The sequence below is a fragment of the Haliaeetus leucocephalus genome, unplaced genomic scaffold (assembly GCF_000737465.1).
Source record: "Haliaeetus leucocephalus isolate CR32 unplaced genomic scaffold, Haliaeetus_leucocephalus-4.0 Scaffold92, whole genome shotgun sequence".
Taxonomy (NCBI): domain Eukaryota; kingdom Metazoa; phylum Chordata; class Aves; order Accipitriformes; family Accipitridae; genus Haliaeetus; species Haliaeetus leucocephalus.
In genome coordinates, this window is record NW_010972528.1 from 7,714,057 (window position 1) to 7,736,437 (window position 22,381).

Below are 22,381 nucleotides of genomic sequence, written 5' to 3' on the forward strand. Positions count from 1 at the left end.
ATTCAGATGCACCTTAAGGATCTGGAAGTGGACAGTAACGTCTTGTTTCCAGAGGCAGATAATCTGTTGCACAAGTATTACATGTCTTGAGTAAGTGGATGAGAGTTTTCTGTGGATGGTAGCAGAGAAGTTTGGATAGCTGTGTGCAAACACACTATTTGATCTGAATGCCGCAGAGAACTACAAAGCAAATTGCTATTTGACATCAGAAGAAGCGTGAGGTGTTGATATTGTGAAAAAACAGTGGTAACTGTTGTCTGCACTTGGATGTGGAACATCCCTGGTAGCAAACAGAGCAGAAACGAGCCGTGGTAGAAAGCAAGATGTCCCTTGTAGGACTGCGACTTTCTGCTCTGATACAGGCTGTGCTTTGCGGGTCAGATGTGCACAGGAGAGGTGCCTTCCTCCTCGCTACGCCATCTGCTAATGAACTGCCCGGCCCCGCTGCTGCCACAGCACACTGTAGCCTACCAAAACCTTCCCCCTGGGTCTTGAGCCCGTCCTTTCCAAGAAGACCCCAGTGTAAAAGAGGGGTGCTGCTCTCCTCGCAGCCCTGCCAGGGGGACGGGGCGTCCGCTCCCCAGCCCCAGCGGGCAGAGGGGCAGGAGGGCACCCTGGGGGGACCCACATCAATATTGATCAGTGTACTGCAGTCGGGTCCCAGTTCGGTAACCGAACACTTGGCGCGCTCCGGACTGCTCTGCTCTCTGCCTTTCGTTGCATTCTCTAAAGTTCACTTACAGTGCTCTTTGTGGCAGGGAAGTGTTTACATCCCGTATTTATACTGTTAAACTGGTTGCCAAACACTGAAGAGCTGATAAACACTATGTGCCGTTAACACTATAAAGTACAATCCCACTGCTGCTTGCATGCAAATAAATAATAATAATTTAGCTCTTTGTCCGCTTTTCAGTGTATAAATGCATTTGTCGCATAACATAGTAACGTCTAAATCATTTTAGTAAAAGCACTAGAAAGGCTGAAACATTACCTGCAGGTACAATTAAGAGGAAATTTTACTGTTTGGTTGTGTTTTTGTGATTTCCTCATCTGAATTTTTTTTTAAAAACAGCTTTAAAGTGATGTGATGCTTAATCACTATTGCTGGGTTTCACTTTTTTTTAATTTTTAATTTCACTGAGTTATTTTGCCTTCCTAAGGACTGAGGAATTAGCCTACAGGCTAGAAGTTACTATGAAATATTCATTAAATCCTTTCTTGTAGCCGTTACAGACACAGATATCTTTTTAATGTGCCTGGTCAGTTTTGAGGCCACTATTTTTGCTACTGCCCATAAATCATCAGCAAGTATTTTTAGTGTCATCAGTGAAAGGTTAATAGAAGCCCATAATTTTCAGATACATCTTTTTGATTAGCTGCTCAGATATTTCCTTAAAAAAGGGGGTGTAAATTGTTCCACACCGAAAACTGGAGACTGTGTCCAATTTGTGCATAAATTGAAATTGTCTTTCTAATAGACTCTTTGGAAGGTGTGGGGTTGCCTTCAAGGTAATGATTTAAACATAAACTGACCCTTGATGAGGGAGCTGGAGTTTCAGTTTAATGCGTTTCTGCAGCCTTCCTTCACCTTCAGTGCCTTCAAATTCCGCACAAATAATTCCTTCATAACAAGTGCCTTTTCAGAAGATGTATGCTGCTGACAGTTAATATAAAATTATTGCCCCTGAATGCATTTTTGTAATTACTTCCCAGAGAACTGTCTTTGTGTTAGAAGACATTTCACACTTTAGTAACATAAGTGTTTGGGGAGAACATGAGTAATAATTACAAGCAGTCTTTCAGTGAAAATAAACCTAAAAATTATAAAAAAAGCTAATGTTAAAGTTGGTTAGAGACAGTGAGGAATTTATTTAGCACGTTATGCCTGTCTGTATATTTTCCAAGTTTAATAACCCTTCAGTAACTAAACTTAAAAAAAGCAATAAAGAACAGAGAAACTGCTTTCTAATTTTTAAGCAATAATGAAACTAAAAACTGATTAAAAGTGACATGCTACTAGAGACAGAATAAAGAAACTTAATCTGAATGCTCCTATAGGAGATTTCTGCTATAATGGAAAATGAAATGGCTCACAGTTTGATCAATAAAAAAATTAGCAGCATTTAATAAAAGGTTTCTCTAGCATGTTGACTAAAGGATACTATGGAAGTCTTGAAATCCAAGAAAACCAGGATTGTAGGGTGCATTTGCGTATGTGAGCGTGATGTAAAAATCATTGACTGAGCAAAGCCGGTGGATTTCAGGTCAGATGCTAGATGTAAATAGTTACACTGGTTTAGAGAGAATGTGGAGCCAGGACTGCCTGTATAAATATACATACATTCTGGTAGTTACTATGCACATACCAGCAGTGAGGTTGGGTTTGCATTGAGGCAGAACAACATGGGGCGAAGTCTTGGTTTCACTGGAGAAAACAGGGCAATTATACCATACATACATATATATAAATATATGTATAGTATATCTCTATACCATATAGAGATAACCATATATGGATATAGGTGGGCTCAGGTGAAAGGCAGGCACTGAAAGGCAACAAGTGACATGCGTTATCTGTTCTGTGTGTGATGTCTGTGACTGTGCTACAGCAAAGGAAGGTGCAACGAGCTGCCAGTCCTCTGCCGTGTATTCCTGCCAGCTCTTTCTATGCCTTTAAACTCAAGGTAGACACTTAATGTTTTCTTAAACATTGCAGCTGCTAATTTGAGAAAATTTTATCCAATCAGTGAAGTAAGATGAACGTTTTCCCTATGAAATGTTGGTGTAAGTAAGTTAATAGGATGCTGAGAGGAGGATGCTGGGGGGGGTGTGCAGGGCTGTCATTAACAATTCTGTGAGCAGTGCAACGTCGGCAGAAGCAGGCGGCGGCGTTGCAGGCACTGGCAGCGGTTAGCTAGTTATTACTGGGCGTTTAGCTTGGAACCCCTTTCTCTTAAAGTACGTGTACAAGCAGATGTAGAAGGAGGTGCAGTACACTACCAAAACAGTTTTTCTTTGCTAAGTTAAAGAAGAATGCTGCGAACTGTCCACCTACTTAGAAGTTAATATGATTTAATATATACTGGCGTGTAATAAGACTCTGTTGTGAAATGTTACAATGTGTGCTTCCTAAAGTCGCTGACTTTTGTGTATTTTATTGTTAACATGCTTCACACAAAACTGTATTATTGGTATAATCTGTGCTTTTTATCCTGTGGGTTATTATTCAGAGACATACCTAGCACTGAGCACTCTTTCTCTTCCCTTGTCTTTCCAAAAGAAGCTCTCATAGCCACCATTGCCGCTTGTCGGTGGAGTCTGCTGTCAGAGTCAGACAAATGACAGCTTGGAGAGGCTGCAGCGGCCATAGCCCTAGGAGGGCACGAGGAGGTAACAATATACAATTTTCATGGTTCAAGGGTAGCCTTATCCTACTGTTCTTCATTACAGTACTGCAGTGAGATCAATTTTATTAAGTTGTAAGTCTTAGGAGGCCAACACCATTAACTACATGCTGGATCAAATAATTTTTTTGGTATTATGATTGTTTTTTCCTCTCGTTGAGAGAAGGCAAGATCTGATGCACAGATCTCTTCAGCCTGCGAGGAGCATTACGTGGGGATTGAGCGTCGGCAGGATTGTGTGGCAGCCTGTGCTTCACTCACTCTGCTCTGTCATTGTAGTCATCCAGTGCAATTTGACATTGCATAAATATACCGTGGTGTTTCATGCATTATCCTTCCTGGCTCTTTGTTTTTCAGCTAGGCCCCTTTTTTTTTTTTTTTTTTTTTCCCCCATGTGGTTTGACACTGTGTGGAAGACCTATGCTGCACTGCATGATAGAGCACCAAACCTGCTTGCTTTTGATGCACGTAACAATGATTTGATATGTGGAATGAGCTGCCTTTGATACCTGGTCCTGGTCCTAGGGGTAGGATGCAATCTATGCTCTCTGACCTGGTTTGCTTGACTAGAGCAGGGTTTTGGCTGCTTTGCACGGGTCTACTCACAGTGGTTACAGTGGCTCACATTAGGGCCCTGACCCACTGAGAGTTAGCACACATATATACCTGTGTTCAAGATGCAAGTGTCTAAAAAATGACATTGTTTGAAATGTTGAAGAGCCACAGAATGGGGCTACCCAGCAAAGCCAAGACTTTTCATCCTATGGGAAGATTTTAGCTGAGGTTGGTTTGTGTTTTAATTACTGAAACTCTAGTGGCTTTTTTGCCTCTGTTCATTCTTCTTTGACCACAAATGACAGAGAACTTTGGATTCTCTTGGTGTATGAGTGCTAGAGACAATGCTAAAATGTAACAAACCACATAAAAGTAGAGACCTCCCCCACGCTGATTTGGCATTTAACACTGAGCGCGGTGTTTACTAACGAACGTTTAGATTAGGCTTTTCCTTTAAGTCATTTGTTTCTTTTGTTCTCACTTCCTAATTATAGATGAAATTTCCTCTCCTTTTGTCTTGCTGGGGAGCTGAGTGGCAGCCCTGTGGCTGTGGGGCAGGAAGGCTGCACCCCTGGGCGGGCGCACCCCTAGGTGGACGCCTTGGGGCTCCGCCGTGTTCCCCGAGGTGTCAGTTGTGTGCCACCACCCATCATTCCTCCAGCCGTTAGCTTTTATTTCTTCAGTGCCATTTCCTTCTACTTGTCCTGCATCTCTGGAAAAATTCTAGGAATTATCATAGCCCTTTGTGAGACCTTTGGTTGTTTTTTCGTTGGACCAAGGCAGAGGAATGAAGAGATGCCTCCTTCCCCCTCTTCATTTTATCTTTTGCCTTCCAGGTCTCCGACCTGGGTAGTGTGTGTGCACGTGTGTGTACACACTTAGGCAATGACTTGCACAGCACTCTGCAGATTGCAGCTGTAGCTCTGCATGGCGAAGTTGCTTGATAGGAAGTGCTGTCTAGCACTAAATCATTGTATGCCTACTGTAAAGAAACAACTCTTGATGGAAGCCCTGTAACTGGAGGTGTTTAAAGCTAGACATGACCCTGCACTAAATAGTATGTTCCAAAGAACAATCCTAGATTTAAAATAAATCCCAGCTTTAAAAAGTCCTCAGGCTTTAAAAAAAAATTTAAAGAAAACCCCCAGAAAATTTACTGGCACAAAGACAGAAAGACTTGCCTGCCCTGTATTGTGCTGATAAGATAGACAGTTTAAACTGTCCATATTTGATTCCACAGCTGAAAAAATAAGCTAAGAGGTTTGTTCCTTTTTTAATTTCTCCGGCCCGTGTGTTGCACAGTGTTACCCGTTCCGTGTGTCTCAGTGGAAATTGTAGGTAGGCATCAGCATCACTTCCAGTGTGCCTCTGACCTTCCTGTGTTTTCAGTCCTGCATTCCTAACTGAAGTCCCCAAAGCAGTTTGCTGCTGCCATCGTAGCCAGGCTGGCACTGTGGTCCAGGGTTGAGGCTCTGCCACACTCAGCTCCGAGCACAGCCCCAGCCTGGCAGTGGTGCTTTATATCCCGCTCTGACTGAAGCAAGTGGAAATTTGCTCTGGACTTCAGTGGGGCCCGAGTTGAACATGGTACATGTAATCTGTTTCCAAATATTTGGCTTTAGGAGTGCGTTGTTCCTGTAACAGAGCTGTTTTGAACACAGCTCAGAAGGCATTTCTACTGACTGCAACTTTCAAGCCGGGCCTTTGGGAATTCGCTTTTCCAGCTTTGCCAAGTTTGCCACATTCCTTGGACCACCAGGTCAGGCAGGAACACTCCCAGTTCTTGCTATGTCCCCTTTGAAATAGTAGCTTTCTAGAGCATAAGCTGGCTTTTACAGAAAAACCAAGAGTTATTAACAACATTAACTTTAGTGGCAATTAGAATAACATATTCTTGACTGTTGGCCAGATTGTTTAGGTCATAGGGTAAAATATTCTTCTTGTATAAAGCTCTGCAGGCCTTCCACTGTGCTACAGGGGAAAAAAAAAAAGGTAAAAAAGAAAAGAAAAACAAAAAGCCCCCCAAATCTGTTTCCTGACATTTTGGGTAGAGTAAGGTGTACTTTCAAGGCTGATCCCTCAAATTGTCTCTTCTCTTGCTCATAAAAGAAAATTGTTAAAGCCAACATTAGAGATGGCAGGTTCATTTAAAAATTACTAATAACACCTTCGTGAAATGCAGGGGGATTCCCCCCCCCCCATTAGAATTAATTAGTGATCATTTATCCTAAAACACAGTGCCAGCAGCTCCCTTCTGCTCGTGTTTGCCCATACACTTGTGCTGTGTACAAATGTCCTGGTGGCGGGTGGGAGCCGTGTGCCCATGGTGCTGTGCCGCCTTCACAGAGGTGTTCCCTGCACAAATTCCTTGCAGGTCAGTAACTGTGATTATTGGGGTTTTTTTTTAGCAATCTAGATAGAAACTACTTACTATTGAATTAAGTTCACTAAAATCCAAGACCATGTTAAAAATTAGCTGTGTCAGTAAATACACTTGTATGTGCTTGATGCTACAAGGTAGCCACTGATCTTTGGAGACTTCAGAAGGTGCCATTGGTTCTGGCCACCAAGAAGCCCCTTTGCATGGTAACACACAGATGTGTCCCCTCAGAGCCAGGCCCAGCCCCAAAATCACACCTGCTCCCGGTGCCAGCAGTGCCTTGGCCCCCCGTGGTGACCCAAAACCTTTTGGCAGTGTGCTCGTGCCTGCGTGCACTCGTCCTGCCCGCCTGCACTGGGGTGGAGTGCTCCTGCAGTTCTGGCTGGCAGGAAAATTGCAGGTTAAATTTGTGAACTACTACAGCAAAACTCCTCAGAAATGAGTTCCTGAGGAATGCTCGTGGCCTGCTGTCCTCATCAGGGAAACTGAGCTCACCACAGGAGCAGCTGGGCTGCTTTTGAAGCTTTTCCTTGCTGGATGGACCACCCATTCCCATCACCGCCCTGGTGCTCGCTGGCTGTTTTGCTTCACTGGGCAAGGACCTAGCGTCTCCCCAGGGCCGCCTGCGCTCTGCACCCCCCACTGGCAGCTTGTGGTCAAAACAGTGGAGATGAAGGTCAAAAAACCAAGAAACACCCCCAATTTTTCTCAGCAGTGTTTGGTTTCTACAGGGCGAGCACCAAGCATGCGGCTCGGCAGAGGAATCTGAAGACCGTGTTATTCAAAGGACAGTAACACTGAGGCGTGGCAGACATGTACAATTCCTTCAACTCACTGAAAACAGAAAAAAAATCTCATTTTAAAGCAATGTTGCATTTGCTAAATAATTTGTGCAAGATTCACTGTTGTGTTATTTGACATACAACTCTGTCAAGCAACAACGCTTTTGAAAAGTTGCCTAGAGGATCAGATTTCCCATTCAACAGGGAATTAAAAAATGTTTCTGGAATTTTGCTTTGCAGTCAGGAATCTATTTTCTTATCTCACATTGTACAATTTATTTTTCCTAAAGCAGTGTGCTAAATTATTTGTTATTGTTGGACTCGGTCGAACAGCTTTATCCCTGGTGTAGTCATGAAGTGTTGGAGTAAAACCAAGGTTGAATTTGTCACAGTGTACTCAGCAGATCAGCTGGTCTTTAGGTTAACTGTCAAAAGAGAAAATTTCTGCTAAAAATGTTAGTGAAGGTCCCTTAAAGCTCCCCAAAGTTGCCTAAAAACTTTCTTCTTCAGGTTGTGGCAATGTCAGTTCAGAAGTGCTTCCCTGAGGTCTTTGTCGGCAGGCGGCATGGAAGCAGGTGGCAGTTCTTTAGGTTAGATTTATATACTTGGACTATTTTTATAGGTTTCTGTCTTATAAAACCGGAGAGTTGACATCCTGATTTATTAACTATCAAGTCTGCAGGACATATAGGCTTTAAAAAGATTGAATGAGCTAAAATGTTTGTGATTGCAGTCTGGGATGAGAGACTGTATAAAGGTGTGCCAAGTAAATATGACAAAATGTAAGCGATAATTTGAATATGTACATTAAATGATGTGTGAAGTAAAGCAAAGCTAGCATAGCTTTAAATGTGACTTACTATTCGTGAAGTAGTAGTATAAAGAGAACCAGAATCGTGTTTTTTTTCATTACAATACATTTTTATTTAAGGAAAAGTCTATAAAGCATGAGGTTCAGCCAACAATATTTTATTGAATAAACATAGTACAGATGATGACTTACAATATGGAGAGCTTAGTGAGCGATACTTTTTATAACCAAATCCTTAAATTCATTACTGCTGTGTAAGTGGTATATCTGATTTGTTAAGACGAACTTTATATCTAGCCCTTAATGGAAATTTTGTAGTAGAAACATATGTATAATTTAACAGTAAAATAACCTGAAAATGTGCAGATCAGTTAATTGCTAAGAAGGATGCTGTGATACGCCACAAGCAGGCATTGATTTTTAATATTTCCATTGCAATTCGAAGGGTACGTCACGTTACGAGTGCTCCATGGAAAACTGCAGACCGTTTTACACCGGCTGATTTATGTTATCATGCGCAGTGCAGAAGATGGTATAAAATGTGCTCTGGCTGGATAGTGGTAGCAGAGCTTTACTAATGTCTGTGTCTGAATTGCACTGCTTGTGGTAACCAGTTTTCATCTTTAATAAATTTTATTTTTCAGCTTTGTTTCACATTCTCAGCATTGGTTGTCCTTTATCTTTTTGGCACTGATCTAATTTTAGAAACAATTCATCTCTCTCTTTGTTGGCATTTCCTTAATGGCTTAAAACCCAAATGCATCCTGAACCAACAAGGTGGCATCTCCCTCCTGCCTGGCTGAGAGCAGCTCCAGGGCTTTCGGGGTCAGCCGGCACGCAGTGCGGGATGATCTCTTCTGCTGGAAGAACCTGCAGTTCCATTTCACTTTGCTGGATGATTTCTCAAATGTTCCCATCTTACCAGCATGGTGTATTCAGAGTGTGCGAGTGCTCGTGGAGGCGGGTGAAACGGTGCAGCTGTATTGCCCGTGTTGGCGGGGCATGTGTGTGGAAGAGGCACTGGCATCTGTTTCAGCTGGTCACCAAAGCCTCATCAGCATGGCCAGCATGTCTAATGGATGCTTTCCCTGCTGAGAGGGCAACAGGGACTTGGAAGGGCTTCTTCACCTCTTCTGCCTCCCTGGAGAGCCCAAGTGTGGGTCGGCCACAGTGCTGCATGGAGCCATTGGGCGCAACTGGCTTCAGGCATGCCTGGGTGTCCACCGTGGCCAAGGGGGTGTCCTGGAGTCGCGAGGATGTGGCTGCAAGCCCATCCGTCGTGCCAGGCCACTGAGTGTGTGCTGGGGGGACTGACTGTGGCTGGCTGCCCCTGCCTCCCACCCCACTGCCAGTGGAGAGGCAGCTGCCCGGCCATGGGGTGCACGGCCCCCTGGCACCGGGGTGCTCCTGGGGCTGCCAGAGAGCTCAGTCTCCCTCTACACTAACGCGCATGAAAACTTGTGGGTTTTTTGGAAAGGTGTTTGTGCTAGCCCACACTCCGGTCACAGATAAAGATCAAAAATATCTGAGAGACCTGAAGGTCAGATGAAATGCCATTGGCTCCCAGCTAGGTCAGCACAACACAAGGCTCATCTGCTCAGCAAAGTGCTGCTCGTTAGTTCAGTGGGACCTCTCAAGTCCTGGGGTATATATGTGCTTTGGGGGTCTTCAGCTACAGCATTTTTTTTTTCTTGTTGTTACTAATATTGGGGGTTGGAGGCGGCGGGGAGAGGAAAGCATTGAGAATTAAAATTCAGCACATGCCTTTTCTTTGCAGGCTGTAATTAATCTTGCCAATTTTTAAAGCTTTGAGAATCTGGTTAAGTGATAAAACACTAACAACTTTATATGACAGAGAGTTAGAGGCTCCCGCTATACACCCACCAGAGAAGATTAGGAGAGAGTGTTTGCAGGATTCGCACTAAGCAGCAGAGAATACAGTTGAGAATTGTTGCACCGCGTGATATAAAAACCACATTAATATAATGAAAGGTGTCGGGAATAATGTGAGAGTGGCTGTAATTAAATGTATCTTAGTAAGTGCAACATCCTTCTTAAAGCTCTTATTTTTCAGATGTCTCAAACTTAGAGGATGTTCTTGCTGTTGGCAGGTGGCCTGGGAGGAGAGCTGGAGAGTGAAGCGAAGGACAGCCGGGCCCTGGAAGAGAGGAACAGTGTGACGAGCCAGGAAGAGAGAAATGAGGAAGATGAAGACATGGAGGATGAGTCAATTTACACCTGCGATAACTGTCAGCAGGACTTCGATTCACTGGCAGACCTGACTGAACACAGGGCACACAACTGTCCTGGAGGTAATGTTAAACTAGCTTTACAGTTCTGACAGGTGGTTAGCTGGGTAATTGGACATAGCAACAGCTTGAGGCCTCAAGTGAGATTAAAGAATTAATAATGTAATTTTACAGTTAATGTAATTTTATTGTGGTGCCTTGGGTAGCCTTTGTTCACTCCTTTAATAAAATTAAAATAAAAGCAACAGCTTTCCAATTGGAATCTGTCAGTAATTACGTTAGACAAAAATGTTGTGGGTTTTTTTTTAATGCTAAAAGTTTCAGGCAGGGTATTTTTCCCTCTCTCTCCAAATGTAGGAAGATTAAAAAAGTTAAATGACTGAAGTGTGCAAAACTCCCAGGAAGAAAGGCCTCTGAACCCCATAAAAGAACATGATGATTTCTGAGATTAAAATCCATAGTGTGAGTTTCATAATCCCACCCTAAAAATACACTGTTCTCCCTAGGTTATTATTGCATTGCCTTTTGAATTTTATGGAAGTGAGGACGGCATCAGCCTACGCTGATCTTGATTTTACTTTCTGTAAAGTAAGAACAAGCTCAGAGCATTGGTGTGAACAATTGCAACATATCTTGCTTTTACATGGCTGCCTTTGCATGGCCGGTGGTAGCAGCAGGTATTCTGCAGAGCACTCTAAGCCGATTTATGGGGGTAGTAAAAAGCTTCGCAGATTTTACCAAAGATTAAATAAAATCTTAGGAAGGGGAGTGTTCATATGTATTTAAATCAGACATTCTCATCCTTCACCTTCCTGGAACTGAATATTCTACCATCACTTTTTCCTCTGCACTCGTCCAAAATATTTTTAGGTAGTTGCTATTATGGCAGACGGATAGGTTGAGGCTGGCAGAGGTCAGGAGAGTTAGTTTCTCCTCTGATGCAGCAGTACCCCATCCTCCTTCCCCTGAGTGCATATTTCTCCCTGGCCACTTAATTTGTTTGGTAATTAGTCCATGTTTTCTGCTCTTCTTTTTGGGCATGAGTAAAATGATGCTCAGCCAAGAAAAAATACAGGAAATAGAGCACAGCAAGGGAGGGAGGGCCAGGTGGGGGCTTTGGCTCAATCTGACTCCCACCCCGAGAGCATCCTCCCCTGTCTCGCTCTGGTCTGCGGAGGAGGGGACCCCCCGCTCTTGTTCCCGTCTGCTTGCTGGGAGGAAGGACAGAGGGATGTTGGGGCTTTTCCCCAGCCTGCAGGTGGATAGGGATTGCAGTCCTACGCTGGCCCCCAGGGCTCCTTGCTCTGCGCTCTTGTTTAAACCCTACATAGGTTGCAAACTTGAAAGTGTGTAAAATTGAAAGGCTACTTCTTGCAGGGTAATTTCTTGGCCAGCTGACAACCATGGCATTGGCCTGAGACGTCTGCAAAGGACAGCTGTACTCTACTGCAGGGTAGTAAGCAAGAAAATGCCACTGAATAGAAAAACCCTTGTTTTCCAAACTGGAAGGCGAGGTGCACAGCCCGTGTGGACATTGGTCCTTTCCAAAGGAGCAGCCGCAGGGACAAGTCGTTCCCGATGCCATCCTGCATGGGGAGCGGGACAGGCAGGATCGCACCAGGGTAGGCAGGCAGCCGCAGGGCATGTCTCCAGCAGCTCTCCCCGGGCGGCCACTGCTCCGTCGCTGCCCTGCCTCCTAAGTTGTGCTGGTACAGCTGCTTGTGATGCTGGGGGTGAGCCCCACCAAAAGAAAGGCTATTTTTAGCCCAGGTGTCTGCTTGGGCCTGGTTCACTGTGTGGTCCCCCAAACAGCTGTAATGGCACAACTGGGAGAAGTGGAGCGGGGCGGAGGGGAGTGGGTGCTGCTGGCGGGGACTCCAGAGGAGGAACGTAAGGTTACGACTGGTGACCGACAGGGCTATGAAAAAGAGGCAAATATATTTCCTGAGGCAAATATACATTAAAACATCACAACCTAGAGATTCTATCCGTATCAATACAGTTGGTGTTTTCACACCTCAGTTTTTATTTATCCTCAACATAATATTCTGTTAGTGAGAGTAAGAAAAATAAATGTTTTTGGGGACTTATCAAAATAATTTGTTAGTATTCCCATTGCTAATTTTTGATTCCAGGTAGCATAATTTCATCTTCTTTTACTGTCTTCACACATGCTGATGATTTACAGAGACCTTTTGTCATAAAAAGGCACCATATAACTATCTGCATATACATGAAATAGGTGCTAATTATCTCCATGTGAGGAAATCCTTGTTCCAGAACAAGAGTGTCTGTTTTCTATTTAGTTTAATCCAGTGTCCTGAAGTGATTTAAAGTAAATAGGAAGATTGCACTCATATATTCTGGAATGAGAATGTTTCCGTGAAGACACTCTGGAATATTGCTTGATATTTACATACCTTAACTTGAGGGAAAAAAAAAATCCCAAACCAAACCCTTTCAGATCCACCAGGTTGTTTGATAGCCATGAGAATTTTTGTTGAAAGCATGCAAAATGCATGTCTTTGTTCAGTTCATCTGAAAAGACTTGCACTACCTGGGTAAAAATCTAAGACCGCGTTAGGAAGTGTGGTATATTTAAAGATTTTTTTTTTTTTTTTAACCCCACAAAATAAGCTATTTGTCTGTGTCCTTAGTTACCCTGCACTCCTTTTGCCTATAATGCCTGCCTGACACATCTGAGGTTGTACTGCAGTGCCTGACCTCTTGGCAAGCTAGGTTTTCATGTCTTAATCTGAAGCAGGGTTTTCAGTCGTGTCTACATGGCTCCAGATCAATACAGGTAATATTTGTAGTGATAATATCACCAGGCTGATAATACAACGTAACTAATGACTTCCTTTGGGATACTGAAGTTAGGAAAGTATTGTAGCTCAGGAGTGTTGCAGGATTACAAGAGATCACTCCAAAGAATAGGATAAACCATCTATTTCACTGGAATCCCTTAGAAATTCATTACGGTGCGCTGAAGTTATAATACAGTTTGAACGCAGCTGCTTTGACATGTAAGGAGGTAACAAACAGCCATTTCCCCCCTTGCTTTTTCATGTATTTCAGACTTGTTTCTTTGAGGACAAAACACTGCTGAAATCTAGACATCTCTGGTAGCATAAGTGCATGGCATTCCTTTTGATGTCAGTGTAGTAGAGATGTTCTCCTTCTGACAGAATTAGGTGCCTTTTATACCTTTTGCTCATGACTGATGTCTGTGATTGCAGGTTGTAGGTTTCCAGTGTCTACGGGGATCTGAAAAGGGTCTAAATGGGGGCAGCTTGTACTGAAAGAACATCACATTTCCTTACCGGCTCATGTCTTCCCTTGTCTCCCAGCTTGCCCCCACAAATGAGCTCTCCTGCAGCAGTCCTGGAAATAGTGCCTTAAACAAGTAGCCAGCATCTTGAAAAATACTCCGAGAATAAATAAAAACACCTAGTGTATACACTGGATGTGTTAAGCTTTTAAAATGAATTTAAAACTCACTGGTATCCCACGTCCCCTTAACTAGAGAAGACTTAAGTAATTGCCATCGGCATCATGTGCAGTCTTTTTTACACGTTTTTTTGCACACTGCTGTTACAGTATAGGTCTTGTAGCACGATGCTATCTTATAGCATTAGTGACAAGAGTAAATAATTGCACATGGATTTACAAATTACTGTGTCCTCCAGCCAGCACCAGAGGCTGCATACATCAAGCAACTATTCTGTGATACATCATTGTCTGGTGGCTAATGCCGAGTTGTTTGTTGTCTGATGAAAAGTGGCTAAAAAGCCACGAGATCTGCCATTTTGCTTGTGTATTTTAATGCACCTGCGTTAGTCTGGGTTTAGTTGCAGTATTTTATTGTGTTATTTTTGCTTCCTCCACCCATGTCACCCCTTTCCTCCTATGGATCAGAATAGCCTCATGTAGGCTTTTTCCTTCAGTTTCTTAAGTGAATGTAGAGTGTTTTAAAGCAAATTAGTGCATCAATGAAGCGGACAGAAGTAGGTTTCGGTGGGGTCTCTGAGCATTTCATGAGGTCCTCTTCTGTTGTTGATAACTTTACAGGTTGTCTGTTTCAAACAGCAGCAGAGCTATATATGGATATTGCCAGCTTGGAAGCAGCTGATTTTTCTAAACTACTGTACGGTAGGAACTAGTTTATAATTAAAGTCTTGCAGTTGCTCCTTTTAAATGCCCTGTAACTTGTACACTAGGCTTACGTTTGAAATGAGGTATTGTAACTGTTTCATGCTAGTGTATAATTTTGCATTTTCTTGTATTTCACCTGCTACAAGAATTATAATCGCCATGCAACCGTATATGCGGGATGCTTACCCAGAAAACCATATACAGCAGCTTGTCAACAAGTGACAACGTCTCATGAATGTTTTTGTCAGGTGGCACTTTGTACTTCCCACTGACAAAGAGAGACTTCTTACGTGTATTTCCAAAATTAGCCCTCCCCCAAATTGTAATCTTTGGCTGCACCTGATTGGCAAGTCAGATATTTTCTGTCTTTTTGCTGCTGCTGTTGTTGCATCTTTAAATTAATGAATTACTGATTGTCCTCCACAAAAGAAACTGAAATACAGTTGTGAAAAAGCAGTGTGGAAACTTAATTATACACCTAGTTTATACAGCTGTGTCTCTAATGACCTACTGGCCCTAATTACTGTGTTGTGGCTCAGTCTGAGTGCTCTTGTCCTTGCCAGAATTCTGCTCCTTTCTCTTAACCTGACTAGTGTTTCAAGCTAAAAAAAATAACAAGTTTCCTTTTTTTGTTCTTTTCTACATTCTCATGCTGAAATGCAGTTTTCCTTCTTTCCAGAGGTCGTAGCAGTGTTTTAAAATTGGCACCAGAAAAGCTCAAACTGTAAAAACATGGATTTTCCCTGGAGAACTCAGTTCTCACTGTCTAGATCTGAAAATGGGCACCGGGGCAGTGTTTTTATTGTCAATCACTTGGAGGGCTCCGAGCGCAGGCCTCTGTCCTTAGCTTGTCCCGGGCATCCCCTCTCCAGGTGCGGGAGCAGTAGGGCTCCCGAGAGCTCCGGCAGCCGCCTTGGCCGTGGTGGCCAGGTGCTTCGCCTGTCTCCCTGTAGTTAGTATTTGTGCCCATCAGTGCTGAGAGCTCTGAAACCCCAGATTATTGTAGGGGTACGCTTGGCTGGAAGCCGGTCCAGGGTCTGGCTCCCCTGACTGCTGTCACCACACAGGTGATGTTTGAGTTTATCTGGAGGTTGCCAGCCAGCCTGTGAGGAGGCTCTTTCCAGGACTTCTGCCTACACATACCAGAAAATTAGTGTGCTGATAAGGTGCTGCTCTGCCTGGCTTTCTACAGAGGTGCTCAGTGAAATATGCATTTATCACGTAGAACATAAACCATATTCCCATATCTGAATTTGGATCTGAAATCAAACAGAAGCACAGTTGCAAATTTGATGACAAACAAGGCATATGGTAGCCTTGCCAATACAGTGGTTTAGCAGTGCATCCTGTGCAATGTGTTTCCTGAGCCGCCAGCACTGGCTCTGCACCCACGCAGGGCGTTTGGCATGAATGGGGGCTGCCTGCAAAGGTGCTTTTAGTGTAGCATTTAATGTATTGCATACATTTGTGAAAGTTGTCCAAAGTGTTATGCTCCCTAACAGCACTGCTTATCTGGCAGATCGGAGGGTCATCCAGCAGGCGAAGGTAGGTGAGACCCTCGGGCTGCTCCGCTCCGGCCGAGGCACACGGCCCTGCGCTCAGCCCTTCGGCACGGGCAGGCGTTAGCGGGGGCTGAGCCTCAGCAATTTCTTCTCGGGCGGTCTCTTGGATTTCGCAGGTGTGCCCATGCCTGTAAGGATTTGCGGTGGGGGGGATGACTTGAATTTAAAACAACATTTGCTCGCCATAAACACCCAGCTTGGGATTTGCTTTGCGGCCTCATGGAGGGTCTCCCACAGCGGTGAGCCCACGGCAGATCCCCAGCCGCGCGGGAGCCGGTGCGAGGAGCCGGGCAGTGTGCTTGCCGATAAGAGCGTGCCAGTGCGCCAAGCGCCGCCCCCCACAAATCGCCACGGCCACCTTTGTGCTGGGTCCCTCCGGGACGGTGGCAAGGGATGCAGCACCAGGCACTGCGCGTGCAGATAGGAGCACTGCCAGCATGGCTGTGGGCCGTTTGGTTGCATGTAACCAAAACCCCTGGTTAGGAGGGGAGGTAATGAGCTATCTCTACCCCTTTCTCAGCCTCCACGTAGCCAGCAGTCATCGCGGACGGCCTGGCTGTGCATTCTGAGGGTGCACAAACATTTCTTAGCAATGATGATGTCTTTCCTCAAGCAGCATATGTTTTTCACACAGGAAGAACGTTTTCCCTGTCGTTTTTAAACATGTGGCCCAGTGAGGAGTTGAGGACGACAAGTTAGCGTGCCTGTATTGGCAAGGGACTGTTTCGTTCTTGCTACTTTAATTGAGTTCTTTCATCTACTTTTATCTAGTTCAAAAAGTAGTCTGCAAAGGAAGCGCAGGTATACGTGAAAATGGATAGAAGAGAAAGTGGGTGCATGTTTTAAACAAGGCTTCTTACAGAAAGCGAATGGCCTTTTGAAGTCTTGAACAGTTTGGCACTTGGCTGTCTGAAAAGCTACTCTCGCCTCCTGATACAGCACTTTCACCTCCTGATACATTGCTGCATTGGAAGTGGGGAGATGAACAAAGACTGAAGCACCCCGAATGCTGCGAAACAAGAGCTAGCTGCCAGGTGCTGGCCATGAGAGCTCCAGCATGCAGCAGGACCTGCGTTCGGGAATGGGAGCCCGTCCAGCTCCCCCCTGCACCACCTCAGGCCTCACGCGGCCCTTCTGGGGCACGAGGGGTGCCCGAGCTCCACCTCTCCTTCTCCCCCTGCTTCAGATTTCTGTCTGCAAAGGATAATCCATCGTGGTGTTGCAGCAGAGGGAGTATTGCGTGGGCCTGCGTAGGGCAGGTTTGTTTCTCAGCATTATAGAAATATAAGTAAATAATGAATGTTTTTTGAAAAACAGGAGGGAGGGGTTGCAGTGGAAAGGCTCCTTCCAGGGCTGGAGCCTGCCGAGTGCTGCAAGGGCGGCTGTGCCCACAGGAAAGAGGATCACTGCTGCCCTAAGCAGGTCCCAGCATTGAGGAGGTTGTAGACAAAACCCAATATGTGAAACTCAATTCAGAAATGCAGTGAGGATAGCCTGGAGACTACAACAGATGCGTGCTTGCTATAAAGTGGGCTTTAATAATGCCTTAGAGAGCTTGGTGGAGGATGTGCTGGGGTTGTCCTGTCTCAGACGGACAAGAGCGCAGATTGTTTGTGGCTAGGGCGCTGCTGAAGGGCGCGCGTTGCCTTCCTGTGGGTTGTTGAGGGACAAAACTCTTGGCCCTATCAACAGCCTTGGCGGATTCAGAGCTGTCAAGATCTTCAGACTGCAGATGTGAGCAGTGAACGAGAGGTGCATTGAAAGTCTGCTTTTTTTTCCCCGATTTCTTCCCCTATCCCTTAGCAGACCATTGGGTAAGTAGTCTTCATATAAGGATGGCCGTCCTGAGCCAGCCTGATGGTCCCATTGCACCATTTCCCCAGAATATTCTCCCAGCTGTCAGCAAACTTATCTGGGCACTTCTTGGTGCTTTTTATTTAAATTCCACAGATAATCTTCCATGAATTTCCATTTTGAAGTTTCTTGTTGAAGCAAAGTATGCGTTTAGCATTTCCTGTGGCGGGGACCCAGAGTTCAATTACGCGTTCGGGAAAGTATTCCCTTTTGTTCACTTCAGCTTTGTTGCCTGCTTTCGTTTGATACCCTCCTGTTCTTCTGGTGGAGGAGACAGTGAGCGATTGCCCCTTTTCCACCTTCTCCACCCACTCATGCCTGAGCAGACTTCTTTTGTTGCCCCCTCCACTGTCTCCAAATCCATATTTGCAATCCTCTTACTGATACCTCCTGTATCTCGACCCAGAGTAAGAGACTGAGGCACATGGTAAAGCATGGCTGATAGGACAGCAAGTGGGTAAGGTATCTCCTTCATCACTAGCGCTAGAGATATGGTCACGTTTGTGTGCCTGTCCTGGTTCCCGAGCAGGAGGCGAGGGATAGTACTTGTCCTGGTGTGAAGACCTGGCAGACAGAAAGACGGTGTCTGGCCGTGTAGGGGAAAAACAATTAAGACTTCAATGTTTATTAAGAAAAAAGCAACCAGCAGTGCATTTCAAGCACTCATCACACAACATAATTTTGCTGTTGGAAGTAGTGGGATTAAAAAAGTCTTTCTAATGTTGATTTCTTTGAATTTGTAGAATATAAGTGTTTTTTAAAAAAAATCAATTAAAAATAAAGGAAGTGTGTGTACAAACATTGTCAAGAATTCCTATCTTTCATTTTTTAAAAACAAGCTCTAGAAAAAATCCCCACAGAAGTTCTGTAGTGCATATTTGAATGCTTTTGTTGTAGCCTCATTAAACTTGGCTTGTCTGCAGATACAGCTGGCATGTTATTAACTGTGCTCCAGGCTTGGGGAAGCCAGAAAGCAGCCTCCACCCCCCGGTGCCGGCTGGCTTTAGGGAAACGTGCCAGCATGGGTTGGTCCTCTTCAGCTGGCTGGCTTTGGGAGTGCTTGCTGGAGCATCTCTGCGTGGCCTCTGGGTCCGGGAGCCCAGGGCTCAGCCCGCCTCAAGTGCCGACTTGAGGGAGGGCTGCGTGGTGTCTTCCGTGCCGGCCAGCAGCCTGCACCCGTGCAGCACAGCAGTCCCTTGTGAGCAGGATGGATCCACCAAGGTATGTGGCCTCCCGCGGACAACCTCAACCAGGTGCCTGCGTTCTCCATAGGGGTCTTGTGCCTTTCTTTACTCTGGGCTGGCAAGAAGCAAATTAACGATCGTCTGCCAAATAGTTTCTCTGTTCTGAACAAACTCGTTATTGGACTGAACCAGTCAAATAAATTGAATAAGGGAAATATTTTCCCTGCACCTGCTGGAGAGGCTGTTGCTCTCCAAGCTGGGTTTGCACATCAGAAGACCTCCACCAGAGGTCTAAGCAGCTTCTGACTTTCTTCAAAGCTTTGGCAACAAGTATGTACCTTTTGAATGCTGTTTCATTTAAGTAATTTTAACAGGTATTTTTAATTGTAAGGTGAATTTTTAAAATAGATTTCATAATTTCATATTCACGTCAAAACTGCTGTAAATATATTCAGTAGAAATTTCAGTTAAATAATATGTATTAAATATAGGTAATGTTACTCAAACTTCTTGCTTATTACAACCAGCTTTCATTGTCTTAACTAATGAAAAAAAATTGATTGGGGGTTTTCAAGGCACTTGGTCTGTTCATGTTAAATACTTCCTAGGGCATTTGAGCACTCTGTAATCTTTAAACATTTAGACTAGCAACTCCTTTCTGATACAAGGAAGTACTATTCTTATTTTTATCATCATGGAATTAAGAAGTCAGTCAATCTGGCTTAAGTTTTGACTGTTACTGGAAGGGGTATTCTTTCCTTCCATCTCCTACCTTATGCTAGTACAAGGGCTGTGTTGTCTTTGGGAGCTGATATTGCTGATAATTAAAAGAATTAATTTTTAGTCTACGCAGCTCCCGGATCTGGTGCCCTATGGAGCTGCACAAGCCTTATGTCAACATGAGGGGGCTGAGAGGTCAGGGTTTGGGGGAGAATTCAACACCTTCCCCCTTAACAGCCTGAATTATTTTGGATGAAAATTACTGTTAACTGTGGTTCCACCAATTTGCCTAATGAAATTGGTGGAAGAGCCAAGGTCTTTAATCCAGGTGGGTTTTATTGCTGGTGACACATGTCACTGTGGGGCTGAGCTTCCTCTTGAAGGCACCATTTTTTTAGCATGTGGGTCCATCTCTTCTTTAGGTTTCCTTGAAAATCTTTCTCAGTGTAATGGTGAAAGACTTTTTGGCTCCTCCTTATGTTGGTACTCAATTACCGTTAGCCTTGCTGAGGAGGACATACGGAAAGGCTGAAGCAGCCCATTGCTTTTCTCCAGGGAATCTGTTACATTAAACATTTGAATAGATTTTTGAATGTAATTCCCAGTCATTTCCTCTACAGTGAACTCGGTTCACTCATGCAGACTTTGTACTTAATGATATCTCTTAAAATAAATGAGATTTGATATAATTTATATTAAATGGTCATTTTAGAAATCTACACCTACTAATTATTCATTAGAAAATTTGGGAAGACGGAAGTAGAATAAATTCCCTTTATGACCTTGCAGTCTACAGAAATATAAATATATACACCTGTGTTCATTTTCTGTGAGCAAAACTGAATGCAGGTGATTTACTGTACTCCAAGAGTCATCTAAGCAGATTTGAATTACATTGTTCAATTTGGGTCAATAAACCATAGCAACCAACCAAGCCAAAACCAGCCAAAAATTCAACATGCCACTAGGACAGTTTTTTAATATTTGTGATAATACTTAGCTTGTGGTCTGTCTCTGCATCGCATGGGATTTTTCTTTTGTGAGTTCTTCTGGTTGTCTCCTCGGGGTGACTGCTCTCTGCCCTTCCCTCTCCCTGTTGCCTGTGCCTGTCCCTGTGGGCTCCCTCTTCAAAGGCTGTTTCCTTGCTTGCTCCTTTCTGGACTGCCACCATTTCGCATCTTGCTCGTGGCAGTCTTTTCCCTGACGCTCTGCTGGCATTTGCCCTTTCCTGGCCCTGCATGTAACTGAGTCACTTCACAGTTTATACATTTGAGTTACACCTTACTGCATTACTGTTTTCTCCTTTACTCTCAGTTGCAGTTGCTCTTTTGTCCGTTGTCCCAGACCTAGGTCTTCCCTGGGGCTCTGTACACGTGCAGAGCCTTCCTTGAACCATCCCATGGGCACCAGCATCTGCAGATCTCCTCGAGGTGCTCCATGAGTCTGCTCCATGTCCTGTTTCGGAGGCAGTCTTAGCTAGGTTCAGATAAGCTAAAGACGTATGCTAGTCAAATTTTTGTTCACAAAACCTAGCAAATTATTTAATTTGCATTCAAACTGCATCCAGATCCAGCCTGGGTAGCTGCTTGGTCTCACAGCCCTTCTCTACTCCTTCCTCTCTTACAGACACTTGCCATGGTTTGTTTTACTAGAGCTGTTTCATGTAGGAATTGTATTCCATTAGGTGTTTTAATAGTACCCAGTGTAACTGGGTTTGATTTTGACCGGAGCCTCTGGTACATAGAAATAGAGCAGATAGTATTCCTTGCTTTTTATGGAGATTAAACTGTCATCTTTAGGAGGCAGTCACTAATGCTGTTGCATTCCTCACAGAAATAAGGCAAATTTAACCTATTTCAGAGTAGGACTTTCTTGTCTTATAGCTTAAATGAGACAATACTGAGTTTTCTGGCTGCCAGTTTAAACTCTGGAAATGCAAACATCAGGAGGGAAGATGCTCTTTAGTTCAATAACTAGTTATACACATACATATCTATGATGTACAAAATCCTTAATTTTATGTTAATCAGTTCAGTTTTGAAGACCTGACTAGCTAAAATAGGCTGTATTGAAAATAACATCATTACTTTGGGGGAGCATCTGTCTTAATTAAAAGAGAAACTAGGAGAGCAGGTCCTTACAGCAAGTTGGGGGGAGTGATTTTGTGAGTGGTACTGGTGTTGGGAAAAGTGCAATCTGAGTTAGCAAAACTGTCTGCTTTTCCAGCGGCTGCCACGGTAATTGGCCGTGCATGTCTGGATCACCAAGTGACAGGCGGGAGGCTCAGCTCTCGGAGAGCTCAACCACTCCAAGCAGGGGGGAGAGGGAGGGAGGGCGGGAGGATGGGGAGAAAAAACAATTTGTGAACTTGCCCCTTTTGAGATAGCAAATGCTCCTCTCCCTGTGCCCAGGATCATTGCTGAACAGCCAGCAGCTGCGTCCCACTCTTCTTTTGCTGTCAGCGAATGTCACTGCAGAAACCTCAGTAGTTTCAAGGAGCCACTATTTGTACATAGGGAATAGAGGAAACTCGTGGATAGAAATGTTGTGGTGTGTGGGCTGCTCTGGATTTTACTTGGAGGAAGATGATCTCCACAAATGTCTTAAATTAGGCTATCCTCGATAATTCTGGTGGTATGGAGCCCAACCAAAATTTCAAAAAAAATAAGTTGCTCTGTTAAAGCAGACATGAAAAAAGTGAAGGGCTTAACTTTTGTCCTGAGGG

General features: G+C 44.3%; 1 protein-coding gene across 1 annotated transcript in view; it reads left to right on the forward strand.

Moving 5' to 3' along the window:
• Window positions 1–22,381, forward strand: part of ZNF423 (zinc finger protein 423) — a 193,280-nt gene that overhangs the window by 17,177 nt on the left and 153,722 nt on the right. The window contains exon 2 of the mRNA XM_010585027.1: window positions 10,044–10,244. Within this exon, the coding sequence (XP_010583329.1) occupies window positions 10,148–10,244 (97 nt within the window). The 5' untranslated portion in view covers window positions 10,044–10,147. The remainder of the gene's footprint in view (window positions 1–10,043; window positions 10,245–22,381) is intronic.